The 17,643-nt window shown below is 44.2% G+C and overlaps 1 protein-coding gene and 1 long non-coding RNA gene across 2 annotated transcripts in view; one reads left to right on the plus strand and one right to left on the minus strand.

Moving 5' to 3' along the window:
• Window positions 1-1,162, minus strand: part of LOC141092976 (bombesin-like) — a 31,778-nt gene extending 30,616 nt beyond the window's left edge. The window contains exon 1 of the mRNA XM_073579361.1: window positions 923-1,162. Within this exon, the coding sequence (XP_073435462.1) occupies window positions 923-1,085 (163 nt within the window). The 5' untranslated portion in view covers window positions 1,086-1,162. The remainder of the gene's footprint in view (window positions 1-922) is intronic.
• LOC141092977 (uncharacterized) overlaps window positions 1-17,643 on the plus strand; it is a 67,416-nt gene that overhangs the window by 1,798 nt on the left and 47,975 nt on the right. The gene's annotated exons all lie outside the window — the stretch shown is intronic.

A 17,643-nucleotide genomic window follows, 5' to 3' on the forward strand; every position in this document is an offset into this window, starting at 1 on the left:
CTAAACTTTCCCATATGGAAGTGATCTTTAGTGTCTCACTCAGATATTGCTTAGATACCTGCTGCATTGTATTACGCTACACAACTGTAGTACTTATCAGTAGCTACCAAGAAAGTCTATACTTGTCCCTATCGTTAGAATGTCAGTATTATTACAATAGACCTGATGGTCTTTACTGTCAGATGATCGTCATCCGACAACGGCCACCAGCTATACCAAGTCAAAGTAGAATCAGAGCTGCCAAATGAAGCCTTGGCTTCTTGCTGTGCTTCCCCCAGGGTGTAGCATACATGTCTCAATTATTCTGGGCATTTATGCATGACAATTACAAAGAATACAATCAGTTCATTCTGCATAAATCATGTAGTATGACTTTATCCATCACATACATGTACACAGGTTACTAACAATCAAGCATATAGTTCATCTTAAATTTCCTTTTCATTCTGATTTCTCTTTCTTCATCACTTTTCATCAGTAATAGTATTACTCCCTATTATGTCATTACTGCATTATCACCCCGTGAAACATGTCGTTGACTCTTTTGGAAGTGCTAGTAGGACCATTTGATGGCACAGAATACTTCCCCTCTGAAATCTTAAGTGGCAATCCGTCCCTATGAGCACACGCCAGAATGACTCTTTTCATGTATGATACATGGCACTGCCTGGATTTGACCCCATATTCTTAAAAGGCCATTGTAAAGGTCATTGTGGCCATTGCAAAGGTCATTGTTGTCAAGTCATTTGCCTGTCTTTACATCTAGTGTTTAGCTTCAGTGCCAAGAGAATATTCATTTTACTTCTCTTTGATATAATAAATGGTCAGACCAATGTCTTGCATGGTGGCGGGGTACCCGGTACTAACCCTATAACCTAGCGTTGGCAGTGTCGTGAGTGTAAATTGTCAAAGTTCTCCTTACCAATTGCCCACTGGTTGCCTCCTCTCTGAAGTAAGTTGATTTTGCCTAGTTTGCCGGATTCTTCAGTGAATTCCACGCAGACAGTGAGTGAGACAAAAGAGAAGAGAAGTAGGTGAGCAAGGAACCCGATGGGCAGGATCCTAGTGAGAGGAACTGCAGACATGTCTGTGCTGTGCCTTCTGTGGGGCTGTGCGAGTCTGAGGGATGTGTGCGCTGATCTCTCTCCTCTACCCTCAGCCACTTTATATAGTAGGTTCTCTGGGAGGGGGCAGCAGGCTTGTGAGGAGTAACGCATGTGTTTGCAGAATTTAACCATTTCCACTGTCCTTGGTGGCACTTTGCTTATAGTGCGCAGGTGGAAGTTAATACGTAATATGTGTGAAAGAAATAGGATATCATGCAACAGGCGCAGCTGGTGAACTGCGACGGATGCATGAAAACATAGAGTAACCCCTAAAGTGCCAGCAGAGTCGTAAACCAGTGCGCACATAGAAACATGTTTGGGATTCTAACAATATTGATATTAATAATTATCTTAGAAACACAATTTCTTGTATTTATAAATATCAGACACAATTGCAATTTGTTATACTCAACGTGTCGTTAAAAAATTTGTTAATGGGCTTCTCAATCTGAATTTCTTTTTTTCAAAAAACCATCCAGCATAAAGTCTAACTCCTGCTGTTGAGCAAATGTAAGCCCTTCAGGTTCTGAGATACTGTAATTATTGTGGTTCAGAATATGGTTTTTTGCTGTTTTCTAAAAGATATGTTTCTTTTGTTTTATGCTATGGGAGTTTTTGCTTCAGAATTTCATCTGCTTCAAATCCTCCCTGCACACATCTGATCAAGTTTACAGACTCTAACAGATAAGCTTGAATAGAGGTTGGCGAACCACTTCTGCAGAACTTACCAGCTTTCCTGACATGTCTATTTTTCAAATACTAGAAGTCTGTGTTGTGCCATTTTTCTATTATTCATCACTGAAATGTGTGATTAAATGACAACTAGGTTTAGTAGAGCATACCATTACACACCTTGACACAGTCCAATCAGTACTGACAGCAAAAAACTAGGCCTATAATATGGGGCATCCGCTTATTCCAATACTTCTCTCTATAGCAGAGGAATAGCGATTTCTAATAAACATTGCGCTAACATTATTTTTTCATAGTGCATCTAAATATTTATGAAAACTGCCATGACATGAGAACTGACAGAGCTTCTTTAAACTTATTTGAAGCTTTTTTGTCACAAAAAACTGGGAAAGCATTCGCGTATAAGCCTAGGGTGCACAGTGAGTGGCCCCAGATAATGCTGCACAGTGAGTGGCCCCAGATAATGCTGCACAGTGAGTGGCCCCAGATAATGCTGCACAGTGAGTGGCCCCAGATAATGCTGCACAGTGTGTTGTGGCCTCAGATAATGCTGCACAGTGTGTGGCCCCAGATAATGCTGCACAGTGAGTGACCCCAGATAATGCTGCACAGTGTGTGGCCCCAGATAATGCTGCACAGTGAGTGACCCCAGATAATGCTGCACAGTGTGTGGCCCCAGATAATGCTGCACAGTGAGTGGCCCCAGATAATGAGGAAAGTGAGTGGCCCCAGATAATGCTGCACAGTGTGTTGTGGCCTCAGATAATGCTGCACAGTGTGTGGCCCCAGATAATGCTACACAGTCTGTTGTGGCCTCAGATAATGCTGCACAGTGTGTGGCCCCAGATAATGCTGCACAGTGAGTGGCCCCAGATAATGCTGCACAGTGAGTGGCCCCAGATAATGCTGCACAGTGAGTGGCCCCAGATAATGAGGACAGTGAGTGGCCCCAGATAATGAGGACAGTGTGTGGCCCCAGATAATGCTGCACAGTGAGTGGTCCCAGATAATGCTGCACAGTGAGTGGCCCCAGATAATGCTGCACAGTGAGTGGCCCCAGATAATGCTGCACAGTGAGTGGCCCCAGATAATGCTGCACAGTGAGTGGCCCCAGATAATGCTGCACAGCGAGTGGCCCCAGTTTTGCTGCACAGTGTGTGGCCCCAGATAATGAGGACAGTGGCCCCATCATGTTGCTGCTGCTGCCTCCGTTACAAAAAAAACAAAAAAACCCAAAACTGTATACTCACCTCCTGCTGCCCGCTGCTCATCAGCGTTGCCAACTCTGCAACGGGGACTGGTGAATATGGCTCCCCCCATTCATGCTCACCCCCTCCTGGCACTCGTCTATGCAGCGCAGCCCCTGCTTGTTCCATGTTCTCAGAGGCTGCTCTTCGCCTCTTCCTGCTTCAGCGGTCACGTGGTACCACTCATTAAAGTCATAAATATGCACATATTCATGAGTTTAATGAGCGGTAACACGTGACCGCTGAAGCAGGAAGAGCAGGGATGCTGAGAACATGGAACAAGCAGGGGGCTGCAGAGAAGAGCCAGGAGGGGGTGAGTATGATCTCTGACACCCCCGATCCCCCTCCCTCGCCGATCCCCCTGGTATATGACCTGTGTATAAGCCGAGAGGGGGACTTTCAGCCCCAAAAAATGGGCTGAAAATCTCAGCTTATACGCGAGTATATACAGTAATTAAAAAATTAGTGTAATCCTGTAACTAAAGAAGTTTATACCTGATTTAATGTGATATTCAATTTATTCTCAATAATAAGGTAATATTGTAAACTCACTTTAATGCTACGTTCACACGTTCAGTATTTGGCCAGTATTTTACATCAGTATTTGTAAAGCATAATCAGGAGAGGAACAATCAGAAGAAAAGTATAATAGAAACACGTTGTCATGACAGCTGTCGGGTGACCCAGGACCAGGTGCTCTTTCCTTGTCCCTAACACTATGGGGCACCCTAGATTGCCCTATTACCTGGAATACTTCTGAAGATGAAGTTGCCAGGGCCGCCACCCTTGCCTTATCTCCTGAATCAGCCCTCCATCTGTTCTCTTCCCCCATCCAGGGAAGAGGGGCGCTACCGTGCACTGCAGTACACCAACCCGACGAACAAGGCAACGTGAACAAGGGTAACTGAAAATACCAAGCATATAAATATTCACTCACATATAACAAAGGAATGCATCGGGGAGTGGAGGACAAGGAAAAACCAAAGTAAGAGGAGGGAAGGAAATTATCACACTTACAAACCCACTCACAGATAACACCTCTTCTCCAAGCTATGTAGCATAAGCTTGCTCTGACAAAGGTTTCAATCAGGACCCAGATTATAAAAGGAATGGGAGTGGCTAACCGAGCTCAGCTGAGAGCTCAGACTACCAGAGCTCAAAACATGCCGATTAACCCCTATTCTACCAAAAGAAATTAACGTTATTTAAAAAGAAGGTGAATTGCTTCTTTTCAGTGCAGAAGTAGGAGCAATCAGACGTTGCAGTAACCCCATGACAGTACCTCAGGACCGGGTTTATCGGAGTGTGCCACGTGAAAAGACCGGATTAGTCTGGCCGCATGGACATCAGATGATGGTACCGGCATCCTCTCCTCAGGACCATACCCCCTCCAATGTACCAGATACTGAAGCCACCGACGAACTAAATGAGAATCCATGATTTTCACAATCTGAAGCTCTAAGTTCCCATAGACAATGACAGGAGATGGTGGTAGTGGTGGTAGTTCTGAAGCTGTAGCGTATTTTTTGAGGAGAGATGAATGAAATACATTATGGATCCTAAAGGTGGGTGGCAAAGCAAGGTGGAATGCTATGGGATTGACGATGGCTACGATCTTATAAGGACCGATTAACCTGGGACTCAGGTTCCAAGATGGAACCTTCATCTTAATGTTCATAGAGGACAACTACTATTTGGATCCCATCTTCCTTAAATTGTTAGTATCCCCCTGCCATACGGACCTAATAGATTATGAAAACCTTTCCTCTTCAAGTAATCCAGGAGAACGATTTTTATTAAATGAGCTGAAATGAGGATGGAACCCATACGCCCTGAAAAACGGGGACTTACCAGTAGATTCCTGACAACGATTATTTACTGCGAATTCGACTAACGGTAAGTAGGTAACCCAATCCTCCTGATTCTCAGACACAAAACACCTAAGATAAGTCTCTAGATTATGGTTAACCTGTTCAGTCTGGGTACCCAAGCAGTGTCCTCGACAATACTCGCTCCACTTTACCACTTCCAGAGTCTTCCAATCTACTACAGGATTGTGCAGAGCAACCTAAAGAAGTCCAAGAACCACAGGTGAGGTTAAACAGTCTATTACCTCAGAGTGCATGGCTCCTGCCTTAAGATGTAAACCTTGGACAACTTGAGTAAAATACCCCTGTCTCAAAGGAGTGAAGTCAATGGCAATTATGGGTCTGGACAGAGTATGGATTGAGGCTTTGGACCTGGACGAACCTAGCGTCAATCAAGTTAAAAACTGGCCCACTGTCCAGAAATGCAGACACATCTACCTTAATTTCACCCAGGTGAATTTCAGCTGGCAGAAAAAATTGTGTCCTACCCATGGAGGTGTTGAGTACACCCGGTTGCTAACCTAACCGCAATCCGAGCCACTTAGTTTTCCGTCGGCTGTTTACTGTGAGGTAGGGAAAGACACGTGCCCACAAAATGACCCGTTTCACCACAGTAAAAACACACTCCCCCTTTCCGCCGAACAACAGACAGTTTTCCAGAGTGAGTTGCCGCACTCACCTGCATGGGTTCCTCAGATGACTCAGTCCCCAAATCCCTTGGCTCTGAACCTCCCGCATAAAAGGGTGTCTCCCTATGTCTCTGGCGAAGACGGCGATGAAACCAGATTGGCAGAGACATGGCTGCCTCAAAGGAGACTGGAGTCTCATACAAGGCTACAGCATTATTCACCCTTACTGTATGCCCCTCACAGAACTGGCTACGGAGTGTGGGATCATTCCACTTAGTTTCTTCTGTCTCCTTTCTGTTGCGGTAACCCCGTGACACATGTCATCACTTCTGTATTTTTCACCCACTCCTTTTTGGCTTACCAAGGCTGATGTAAAATACTGACCAAATACTGAACGTGTGAATGTGGCCTGAATCTAACATATAATGTAGGTAAAATGCTTTTATTTTCTCTCACTATGGTTAAAATTAAAAGAGATGTCTCATCTTACTAAACCATTTAAAGTGTTTGTAAAAACAAGCAACTTTCCAATTTATGTCTTATTGGAAATCCTCTCTGTTCTAAAGAAAAGAGGGATTTTTCATTATTTAGTTAACATTTCATTGCCAAACTTACCGGTCACTTCTGAGTTGTATAAGATATGGATATTTTCCTAGGCAAGTAGCACAAGCCTGCAAGCTCTTTGCTGTACAAATTGCAAGTGCTGGATTCAGCCAACTTCAGTGACCCTGTGCTCTTCTGATGTTGCATAGGCATGCTTCTGCTATCAGCTTCAGAGGAGCTTAGTTCTATCCAGTGACTCAACCATTTCAACAACCCAAACTATAAATTATCATAAGTGCAGAAGGCAGGGGAGCTGTGCGCTCCTGAGCAACCCCCTTTAGGCTATGTGCCCACGTAGCGTTTTAAAACGCTCACTAAAAACCGGACTCTTTCCCAGAAATCGCGCGTTTTTTTCCACGCGATTTCACCGCGATTATGGCCGTGATTTTCGCGTGTGATATTCAAGCACTTTCCAAGCGATTTGAAGCATCGCTTGGAAAGTGATTGACAGGTTGGTCACACTCGTCAAACATAGTGTTTGACAAGTGTGACCAGGTTTTTACTATTGAGGCGCCTATGCGGCATCAATAGTAAAAGATAGAATGTTAAAATGCTAAGAAAAATAAAAAAATCGGGGTATATTTACCTTCCGGCGTCCCGCGCTGCATTCCCGGGCCTCAGCGTTCCCAGTAATGCCTTGCGAGACCTGTGATGACGTAGTCTCGAGTTGCTATAGCGATCTCGCGAGACCGCTAGAGTCACGCGAGACCACGTCATTACAGGGCCTTGCCGCAAGGCATTACTGGGAACGCTTAGACCGGGAATGCAGCGCGGGACGCGAGAAGGTAAATATACCCCAATTTTTTATTTTTTATTCTTTTTTTACAGGGGTATGGTACCCAGGGCCTGGAGGACAGTCTCCTCTCCTTCACACCGTGGGTACCAACCGCACATGAGACGCTTAACTTCCCGCATGGTGGGCATAGCCACATACGGGAAGTAAGCGATTCTCATGCATTCCTAAGGGTGCGGAATCGCGGCAATTCTTTACGATTCCGCACAAAAGAATGAGCATGCTGCGATTTTTTCCGCGATGCGATTCCGCCGCGGAAAAAAGCGCAGCATTAGCACAGCATGTGCGGAATGCCATTGGAATACATGGGGGGCGTTCTGTACACGATTTTTAATCGTTTTCGCGCCGAAAATCGCGGCAAAAACGCTTAAAAATCGCTACGTGGGCACACAGCCTTAAGCACTATTCTATAATGCTGCAGATAAGCCCCTGATCTGACCTGAAAAATAAGAAAAATAAGTTTTACTATACTAACCGCAGTCTGGTCCAATGGATGTCGCAGGTCTGGGTGCGGCGCCTCCCATTTTCTTGCAATGCCGCACTCATGCTTGCTTCATGGCTCCCTGGCATTGCGCTCCTGTGCAGGCGTACTTTTCTGCCCTGTTGAGAGCAGAGCAAAGTACTGCAGTGCGCAGGCACTGAGCCTCTCTGACCTTTCCTGGCACCTGTGCACTGCAAGTACTTTAGGGCAGAGAAGTACACCTGCGCAGGAGGGCGACCAGTCCGCCCCCCCGGGTGAGTATAATAAGTCTTATATTTCTTATTACTCAGGTCGGATGGGGAGCTTATCTACAGCATTATAGAATGCTGTAGATAAGCTCTGAAAGGTAGTGGCCACATCTTATATTGGCCAAAACTGCTGACAGGTCCGCTTTAAGGTGAAAAACTTGCATTGTAAATTGCCCCATTTTTACTTACTAGTTAATCAGAAGTATAAACAGTAGCTAAAATGTGGCAGTTTTCCATTGAGTTGTGTCAAACATTTTTATAAAAGCAACAATGTATCCTGCCATATGCTATATCACTTTTTAGGAGCCACTAAATAGGTAAAGTTGCCTTACAGTGTGTAGTGCTATTGCTGGTGCCCCTGTAAGGCATCCCCTTTCCCCTCCGTGCAGGGACGCCGGCTTACCTGCAGCCCCGGCTCTCAACATTCTTCTGCTTCCCTGTCACTTCCTGGTCTGTGTGCGTGCGGTCCGGCAGCACACCTAGTATGCGTGTACCTGCGCTTCCCCGTTCTTAAAGGGGCAGCGCACGGGTGTTGCTAAATACCCTCAATTTGTTGCTGAGTGGCATTTAGCATAAGTAGTATACCTGCAAGCTGGCTCCCAGCCAATAGCTGGGAGGCATCTTGTATAAAAGACTCCCTCTCCCCTAGGAAGTCGCCAAGCAATGTATTGAATAATTAGTGAGGTGTACTATTTGTGAGTTGTGAAGACACCTGGTCCGGGTGTGGCCAGAGCCTGAACGTTATCCCCTGGTCCCAGTGGGACCAGTCCTGTGTCAATAGTCCCCTGGTCCTGGTGTGGCCAGTCCTGTGTTTGTAGTCCCCTGATCCCAGTGTGGCCAGTCATGTATCCTCATCCCCTGGTCCTGGAGTGGCTAGTGCCTGAACCACTAAACAATTAAATTAGCTCTCTGAAGTGCTTTGAACCATGCAAACATGAAATATGAAAATTGAATTGCATTACTGCACTATAAAATATGAAACATTGAGAATACTTAGCGCATAAATTGGCCAATTCATGTGTGCCCGGCAGCCACGATAAGGTGACTCTTTCCAGGACCTGCCTAATGTGAATCTTCTCTTAGACTAAAGTTTACATCTCTATGGGAAGTAGTGATGGGCAATCTAGTTCATTTTGGTGATTAGTTCACCATGAACTAGTTCACTGAAAAGATTAGTTCAAAAGATTAGTTCATTTAGTTCCTTTAGTTCAGTATTTCTCTGGATTCGGCTGAGAAGAGATTGATCAGTTCTAGTTCGTTACACAGAAGCTGTGGCTCCTAGGATGAGTTATAGTTTTGTTAAAATGATCAGAAATAGTTAATACATCTGATCACTATATAACAAACTCTTGTTAAAGGGGTACTCAGTCTGCAAAAAAAAATTCAAAAGTTATTTCTTCAAGTTAGTAATTTCCTTTTTTTTCTTTTTTAAATCTTCAAGCCTCCCAGTACTTCTCAGCTGCTGTATGTCCCACAGAATGTCATGTTGCAAGGAGCGCTGTGTCAGACTGGGAAGATCACATGACTTCCGGCATACAGCAGCTGATAAGTACTGGAAAGCTTACTTTTTTTTTAAATGTATAACTTTCATCAGATTTCACTTGCCAGAGCAATATCAGAAAGCTGACCTGTGATTGGTTGCTACGGGGCAAAGAAAATCTTCCTATAAGACAGCCTGATAATTCTCCACCCTATCCTGTGAGGAGCTGATAGGAAATGCATCATGTGACCTGTGAACTAAATGAACTATATGAACTGCTGAACTAAATGTTCTATTGAGAATGAATCAGGACAGCCTAGTTCAATCTGATGCATCTAACTGAGCCCAGCAGCGCCACCTGTGGTAGTGTAGAGTACTGACTCCTAATGATTGTGTATGAGGGAGCTGAGAAGCAGTTCAGCATCCACCATTTTGAGATCAGAACAGGAGCCAGTGGTAAAGATTTTAGCAAGACTGATCTTCTAGGCTACAGGAGGCTGATCCTCTACAGGAGGCTAATGTTATCACAAAGACAGGTGAGGGGAATGAACCACACACAGAAACACTCTCTCTCTCATACACACATATGAGCTGTGTCTGTCTACTGTGCAATTTCAGTTTTTATTAATAATATTATTATTACTATTATATTTGTATTTGATGTGTTGTATAGTGTTTTACTACCTTCTTTTCCAGCATCAGGAGCTATAAAGAGCAAGTGTGAGACAGACCTGGGAGCTTCCTGGAGCTGTATGAGGGATCACTCTCTGTCTCCTCCCACTTGCTGTTTAGTTCACAATGAACTATCTGTCAGGATGGTGAACTAGATGAACTAGTTCACGCTGAAGATTAGTTCATTTTGAACTATTCACTCATGAACTACCCATCACTAATGGGAAGGGAGGGTCCTGCTGTGGTTAAAAATACCTGAGGCTGAGGGGTGGAGTACTCAGTCAGAGAGCTAATGCATACAAATATCAAAAGACTGACTGTCACTTCCAAACAGAAATCAGGTATGAACATGTGCTTACTAAGAGTAGCCATCTCCATATACAACTAAACAAATAAAGTAGCACTCTGTTGCGCTATAGCATGCAAACACACAATACAGTCTGTGTGGCTGCAGGGATCTTCCTGCTCAGGGTAAAACACCACAATTCTGTTCTCTTTAACACGAGCACTGCTCTAGAGCTCTATACGCCAGACACACCAAACACTGAATAAGTCCAAAGGCTCCTCATTTAGCTTCTGAACCATGCTCTGTTTACATCCTGTTAGCGTGGGTAGTCTGGAGCCGGAAACTCCAGGAGTGGACCCTCTGGGACGTGGCACCGAGGGGCCCCGGGCGAGCTGCCAGGTGGAACCGACCCCTATACAGGGTTCGAGTACCACGGTAGCCGGTACCGAGAGGGGCGGCTCAGGATGGACCGGAGTAGGACTGTGGAACAGAAGTATAGATGACGGAACAGGAACACTGGAGGCAGGACTGGAGTAGGACGGCAGGACTGGAGTAGGATGGAACAGGAACACTGGAGGCAGGACTGGAGTAGGACGGCAGAACTGGAGCAGGATGGAACAGCAACACTGGAGGCAGGACTGGAGTAGGACGGCAGGACTGGAGTAGGATGGAACAGGAACACTGGAGGCAGGACTGGAGTAGGATGGAACAGGAACACTGGAGGCAGGACTGGAGTAGGACAGCAGGACTGGAGCAGGATGGAACAGGAACACTGGAGACAGGACTGGAGTAGGATGGCAGGAACACCGGAGACAGGACTGAGAGGCTGCTGTGGAGAGCAGGCAAGAACAGAATTGCAGGAGCTGAAAGCACACGATGCAGCGAGGCCAGTGTGCTTGGAAACACAACGATCAGGCACCTCCCACAGGGGGAAGCAGCCTGATATGCTCTTGTCTGGTCTGCCATTGGTCAGGGAGGTGCTTCCGGGTCAGGGCATAGCCGGAGCACAAGAAGCAGGAGGGAGGCGCGGCCGCGGCCTATGGCGCATGCGCATTGCATGCAGGGACGCCGCCGACCTCGCACCTGCCAGAGGCGACCTCCGTGGATGTCGGGCGGTGGGAGGCTGCAGCGTGAGAGCGATGGCTGGGTGAGTACGCAGGGACGGTGTAACACATCCCCATCAAGTTCTGCCTATTTTGGTGTAGTTGACCAAAACACAGCAGTTACATTATTATTCTGCCTCTTCCTGATGGCTGAAAATCCCAAGCATTCTTATTATCAGCTTCTTAGATAATTGTATAAATCGTATTCACACCACCAGGCATCCGCAGATAGTTTTAACTCCACCAGCAATGCAACTGTAGAAAGACCAGGAGAAACAATGCTGTTTTCTTCCTAAATCTTATATTAGTTACAGTGAACAGTAGGTAAAAAGGAGTAACCTGTACAGGGCAGTACACATGCGTCTAGAGTAATGGCTGCTGTAGACTAAAACTGAGGAAGAGAGGAGCAACCTAATACAGAGCTCAACTACAGGAGGGACATAGGGACAATCTTCACATAGTCTAATTCTACCTAGCAACAACAGGGAATTTTGCTGATTGGAGGAAAAGCCTCAAACACAGAGAATATACATTACAGGTTGTTCCCATTCGTGGGACACAACAATTATAGCAATCTATCCATTAATAGTATAAGTTAAAATCTATATATATATAAAACTCAAAATCTGTAGTAGCCCGCTCTATACAAATCCACAGTTCTCGCCCGATTTTGGTGAAATTTGGCACGTCCCCTCTCCATCCACAGGAGCAGAATACTGAGACAATTACTTATCTTCACCATAAACTAATGTTTAACCCCTTCATGACCCAGCCTATTTTGACCTTAATGACCTGGCCATTTTTGGCAATTCTGACCAGTGTCCCTTTATGAGGTAATAACTCAGGAACACTTCAATGGATCCTGGCGATTTCGTGACATATTGGGCTTCATGTTTAGTGGTAAATTTAGGTCAAATTGTTGCATTTCTTTGTGAAAAAATGGAAATTTGGTGAAAATTTCGCCATTTTCACATTTTGAGTTTCTATTCCGTTAAACCAGAGAGTTATATGACACAAAATAGTTAATAAATAAAATTTCCCACATGTCTACTTTACATCAGCATGATTTTGGAAACAAAATTTTTTTTTGTTAGGAAGTTATAAGGGTTAAAAGTTGACCAGCGATTTCTCATTTTTATAACAAAATTTACAAAACCATTTTTTTTAGGGACCACCTCACATTTGAAGTTACTTTGAGGGGTCTATATGGCAGAAAATACCCAAAAGTGACACTATTTTAAAAACTGCACCCCTCAAGCTACTCAAAACTACATTCAAGAAGGTTATTAACCCTTCAGGTGCTTCACAGCAACTAAAGCAATGTGGAAGGAAAAAATGGACATTTTAATTTTTCCAACAAAAATTTTCTTTTAGCATCAATTTTTTCATTTTCACATGGGTAACAGGATAAAATGGATCCTAAAATTTGTTGGGCAATTTCTCCTGAGTACACCAATACATCATATGTGGTTATAAACCACTGTTTAGGCGCACGGCAGGGCCCGGAAGGGTAGGAGCACCATTTGACTTTTTGAATGGAAAATATGCTGGAATATTTAGCGGTTGCAATTTCGAGTTTGGAGAGTCCCTGTGTGCCTAAACATTGGAGCTCCCCCACAAGTGACCCCATTTTGGAAACTAGACCCTCCAAGGAACTTATCTAGATGCATAGTGAGCACTTTTAACCCCCAGGTGCTTCACAAATTGATCCGTAAAAAAAAAAAGGACCTTTTTTTACAAAAATTTTCTTTTAGCCTCAGTTTTTTCATTTTCACATGGGCAACAGGATAAAATGGATCCTAAAATTTGTTGGGCAATTTCTCCTGAGTACAATAATACCTCATATGTGGTTATAAACCACTGTTTGGGAGCACGGCAGGGCCCGGAAGGGAAGGAGCACCATTTGACTTTTTGAATGGAAAATTAGCTCCAATTGTTAGCGGACACCATGTCGTGTTTGGAGAGCCCCTGCGTACCTAAACATTGGAGCTCCCCCACAAGTGACCCCATTTTGGAAACTAGACCCTACAAGGAACTTATCTAGATGTGTGGTGAGCACTTTGAACCTCCAAGTGCTTCACAGACGTTTATAACGCAGAGCAGTGAAAATAAAAAATCATTTTTTTCCTCAAAAATGATTTTTTAGCCCGCTATTTTCTATTTTCACAAGGCTAACAGGAGAAATTGGACCACAAAAGTTGTTGTACAATTTGCCCTGAGTACATTGATACCCCATATATGGGGGGAAACCACTGTTTGAGCGCACGGGAGAGCTCAGAAAGGAAGGAGTGCAATTTTGGAATGCAGACTGATGGAATGTTCTGCGGCCATCATGTTGCGTTTGCAGAGTCCCTGATGTGCCTAAACAGTAGAAACCCCCCACAAGTGACCCCATTTTGGAAACTAGACCCCCCAAAGAGCTTATCTAGATGTGTAGTGAGCACTTTGAACCCCCAAGTGCTTCACAGAAGTTTATAAATGCAGAGCCATGAAAATAAAAAATCATTTTTTTTCCCCGCTATTTTTTTATTTTCATAAGGGTAACAGGATAAATTGGACCTCTAAAGTTGTTGATCAGTTTGTCCTGAGTACGCTGGTACCCCATATGTGGGGGGAACCACTGTTTGGGCAGACAGCAGGGCTCAGAAGGGAAGGAGCGCGATTTGACTTTTTGAATGGAAAATTAGCTCCAATCGTTAGCGGACACCATGTTGTGCTTGGAGAGGCCCTGTCTGCCTACACTTTGGAGCTCCCCCACAAATGACCCCATTTTGGAAACTAGACCCCCTAAGGAACTTATCTAGATGCATAGTGAGCACTTTGAACCCCCAGGTGCTTTACAGAAGTGTATAACGCAGAGCCGTGAAAATAAAAATATTTTTTTTCCTCAAAAAATGATTTTTTAGCCCGCTATTTTTTATTTTCACAATGGTAACAGAAGAAATTGGACCCCAAAAGTTGTTGTCCAGTTTGTCCTGAGTACGCTGGTACCCCCATATGTGGGGGTGACCACTGTTTGGGCACACGTCGGGGCTCGGAAGGGAAGTAGTGACGCTTTGAAATACCGACTTGATGGAATGGTCTGCGGGCGTCATGTTACGTTTGCAGAGCCTCTGATGTGCCTAAACAGTGGAAATCCCCCACAAGTGACCCCATTTTGGAAACTAGACCCCCCAAGGAACTTATCTAGATGTATGGTGAGCACTTTGAACCCCCAAGTGCTTCACAGAAGTTTATAATGCAGAGCCGTGAAAATTAAAAAATCATTTTTTTCACAAAAATCATTTTTTTAGCCCCCAATATTTTATTTTCCCAAGGGTAACAGGAGAAATTAGACCCCCAAAGTTGTTGTGCAATATTTCCTGAGTACGCTGATACCCCATATGTGGGGGTAAACCACTGTTTGGGCACACGTCAGGGCTCGGAATGGAGGGAGCGCTGTTTTTGAACTCAAAATTGGCTGGAATAAATCTGGGCGCCAGGTCGCATTTGGAGACCCCGTGATGTGCCTAAACAGTCGAAACCCCTCAATTCTAACTCCAACTCTAACCCCAACACACCCCTATCCCTAACCACACCCCCAAACCTAATCCCAACTCTAACCCTAACCACAAGCCTAACCCTAATCCCAACCCCTACCCACGCCTAACCCTAATCTTAACCCTAATTCTAGCCCTAACCCTAATTCCAGCCCTAGCCCTAATTCCACCCCTAACCCTAATTCCACCCCTAACCCTATTTCTAACCCTAACTGTTGTGAGTTCATTTTCCCCTCCGTCACTGAGGCCTGGTGAACTCCCTATTCTAGTGAAGGAAGGTAGTGAGCCTGATTATCAGACACCTGGGACTAATGAAGACGATTGGCTGAGTGGAGTCACTGACTGGATTTAAGGCAGCCTACGCCCTTTCTGCCCTGCAGGTGATTTCTCTGTGGACTCTTGGACACCAGTCTGATTCCTGCTCTCCTAAAGCTAAGTTTTCTGTTTTGGCTTTTTGCATCTAAGATTTTTGTTTTTCTTGCTTTTTGGATTCTGCCACTCCCTGCTGGAGTGTGCAGTGTTCCGTGAGCTCTGTCTTCTGAAGGTACCTGAGTGCTGATTTAGTTTTTGAAGCTTAGTTGCTTCAGGGCCATTTTTATATCAGCTTGTTGGCTTTTGTCTCTGATAGGGTTTTGGCAGATTGCAGACAGCAGCCTTCCTATCCGTTCCTATCTAGGTAGTTTTTGGGCCCCGTCTTTGCTCAGCCTGTCTTTCTGTCTGTGTAAGTGTTTTCATCTTGCTTCACCGTCATTATATGTGGGGGGCTGCCTATTGCTTTGGGGTCTGCTCTGGGGCAGTTAGATTTCCCCTTTCCTTCTTTAGGCCTATGTATCTCTCCGGCTGTGATCGAGGGGTCTAGGTCATCGTAGGAACCCCCCACGGCTACTGCTAGTTGTGTTGATAGGTTCAGGGGTCTGCAATCTGATAGTTGCCAACTTCTCTGGTTTTCAGGACTTAGCTAGCATTTCTGTTTTTGCCTCCTACGGTGACTCGATCATAACACCTAACCCTATCCCTATCTATAACCCTAATTCCAACCCTAATCCCAACTCTAACCATAAATGGAAAAAAAAAATATTTTTTTTATTTTATTATTTGTGCCTGGCTATGGGGGTGATAAACGGGGGGTGTATTTTTTTTTTTCATTTTGATCACTGTGAGAGTTTATCACAGTGATCAAAATGAAAAATGAATGGGCAGCCGGCAAATTCATGGGCGCCGCTATCTTGGACAATAGCAGGCACAATGCGCATGCGCCCGCCATTTTGCAAGATGCCGGCGCCCGTGATCCGGATGGCGGGACACCGGGAGCCACAGCAGGACATCAGAGGTAGTGGGGAGGGGAATCGGAAGGTGGGGGGGAGACAAAGGAAGGGGAGGGGGAGCAGATGATGACGGCGGCGACCAATCGCCGCCGTCCATTGGTGGCGGGGGCAGATCGCCCCTGCCAGTCGGTGTGGGGGGGGTCGGGTGTCGGTGTCCAGCCATGTCCGATGCTATTGCAGCATCGGCCATGGCTGGATTGTAATATTTCACCAAATTTCATTGGTGAAATATTACAAATCGCTCTGATTGGCTGTTAAAAGTGAAACAGCCAATCAGAGCAATCGTAGGCACGTGGAGGCTAAGCCACGCCCCCTGGGATTAACTATAGAGTGTCCTCTGTGTGCGGGTCGGGTGACCTTTCAGTGACCCCAGTCACCCGACCCGCAGGAACGCTATTTATAGCATGACGCCAACGGGGGTGTCATGGGTCGTTTGGGCACAACTTTTCATGACGCCTACGTAGGCGTCATGGGTCGTGAAGGTGTTATAGGTATGTGCACACATTAAGTATTTGCAATATATTTTTTTCTGCACCAAAACCATGAGTGTTGGTAAAAATTACGCTGCTGAAGATATGCATGTTTTTTTACTCGTTTTTATGTCGTTTTGATGTGTTTTTACTTGCATTTTCTTCCCATTCAATTGAATAAATGAGAATTGTTGCTATAACTTGAAACATTTAGCATATTTGAAATATGTTGTAGTAGCATATTTCATAATGTAATTAGATCATCAGTGACCTACACTTTATAGTTGGCACTTAAATTCCACACTATTTTAACAGCTAAAAAATGATATAATGGCAAATGAAACAAAACTGGTAGTGAAATAGATAGAGGTAAACGGTGCATTTATATAACTTGCAGATGTTACCATGAAAATGGGGACAGATGGTGTAGAACAGACAATATATAGTTAGAATGGTATTACATACACATGAATAATTAACAGAGATATTGTTACAGTATAACACAGGATTTTGTTTACTAAATTGCCAGTGATTTATAAATTTACTGTATATTATCAATATATTATACATTTTATAATAAATAATAGAAACTATATAATTATATTACATATTGCTATAATAATTCACATTCATTTGTTTTCAGGATTATTTTTCTTTTCCTCTTTATGTTATTAGCTGCAGTACACAACAAAATGTTGCCAGTGGAGATGATCGATTTTAAAATTAAAATTTGCCAGGTTCTACAAATTTTTTCCAAAAATTTGATTAAGAGCAAGTCGATTTATCATAAATTACAATACTACATATCTTCCAATTTCCTTAAAAAAATGTGTGTAACACTGATGTCTCTTAGGACTTGACCTCACCATAGAAACGGATGGTAACAAGGTAGTAACCAACATCCCATTAAATAATACAGTGGACTAACAGAGTTTTCATGTTTTTTTACATGTCTGCAAATGGAGTTTCTGATTTGGCTTCTCAGTCAAACTCATATGGCAAGGCTCTTTATAGGACTGACATTGACTTATAGGACTGCTTCTTCCAATGTGCCATATTAGAGTTCCTGTTCTCTTCCTTTCTGAATAGGTTATTTACTT

The sequence above is a fragment of the Dendrobates tinctorius genome, unplaced genomic scaffold (genome assembly GCF_039654945.1).
Source record: "Dendrobates tinctorius isolate UK_male_01 unplaced genomic scaffold, ASM3965494v1 ptg000062l, whole genome shotgun sequence".
NCBI classification, from domain to species: Eukaryota; Metazoa; Chordata; class Amphibia; order Anura; family Dendrobatidae; genus Dendrobates; species Dendrobates tinctorius.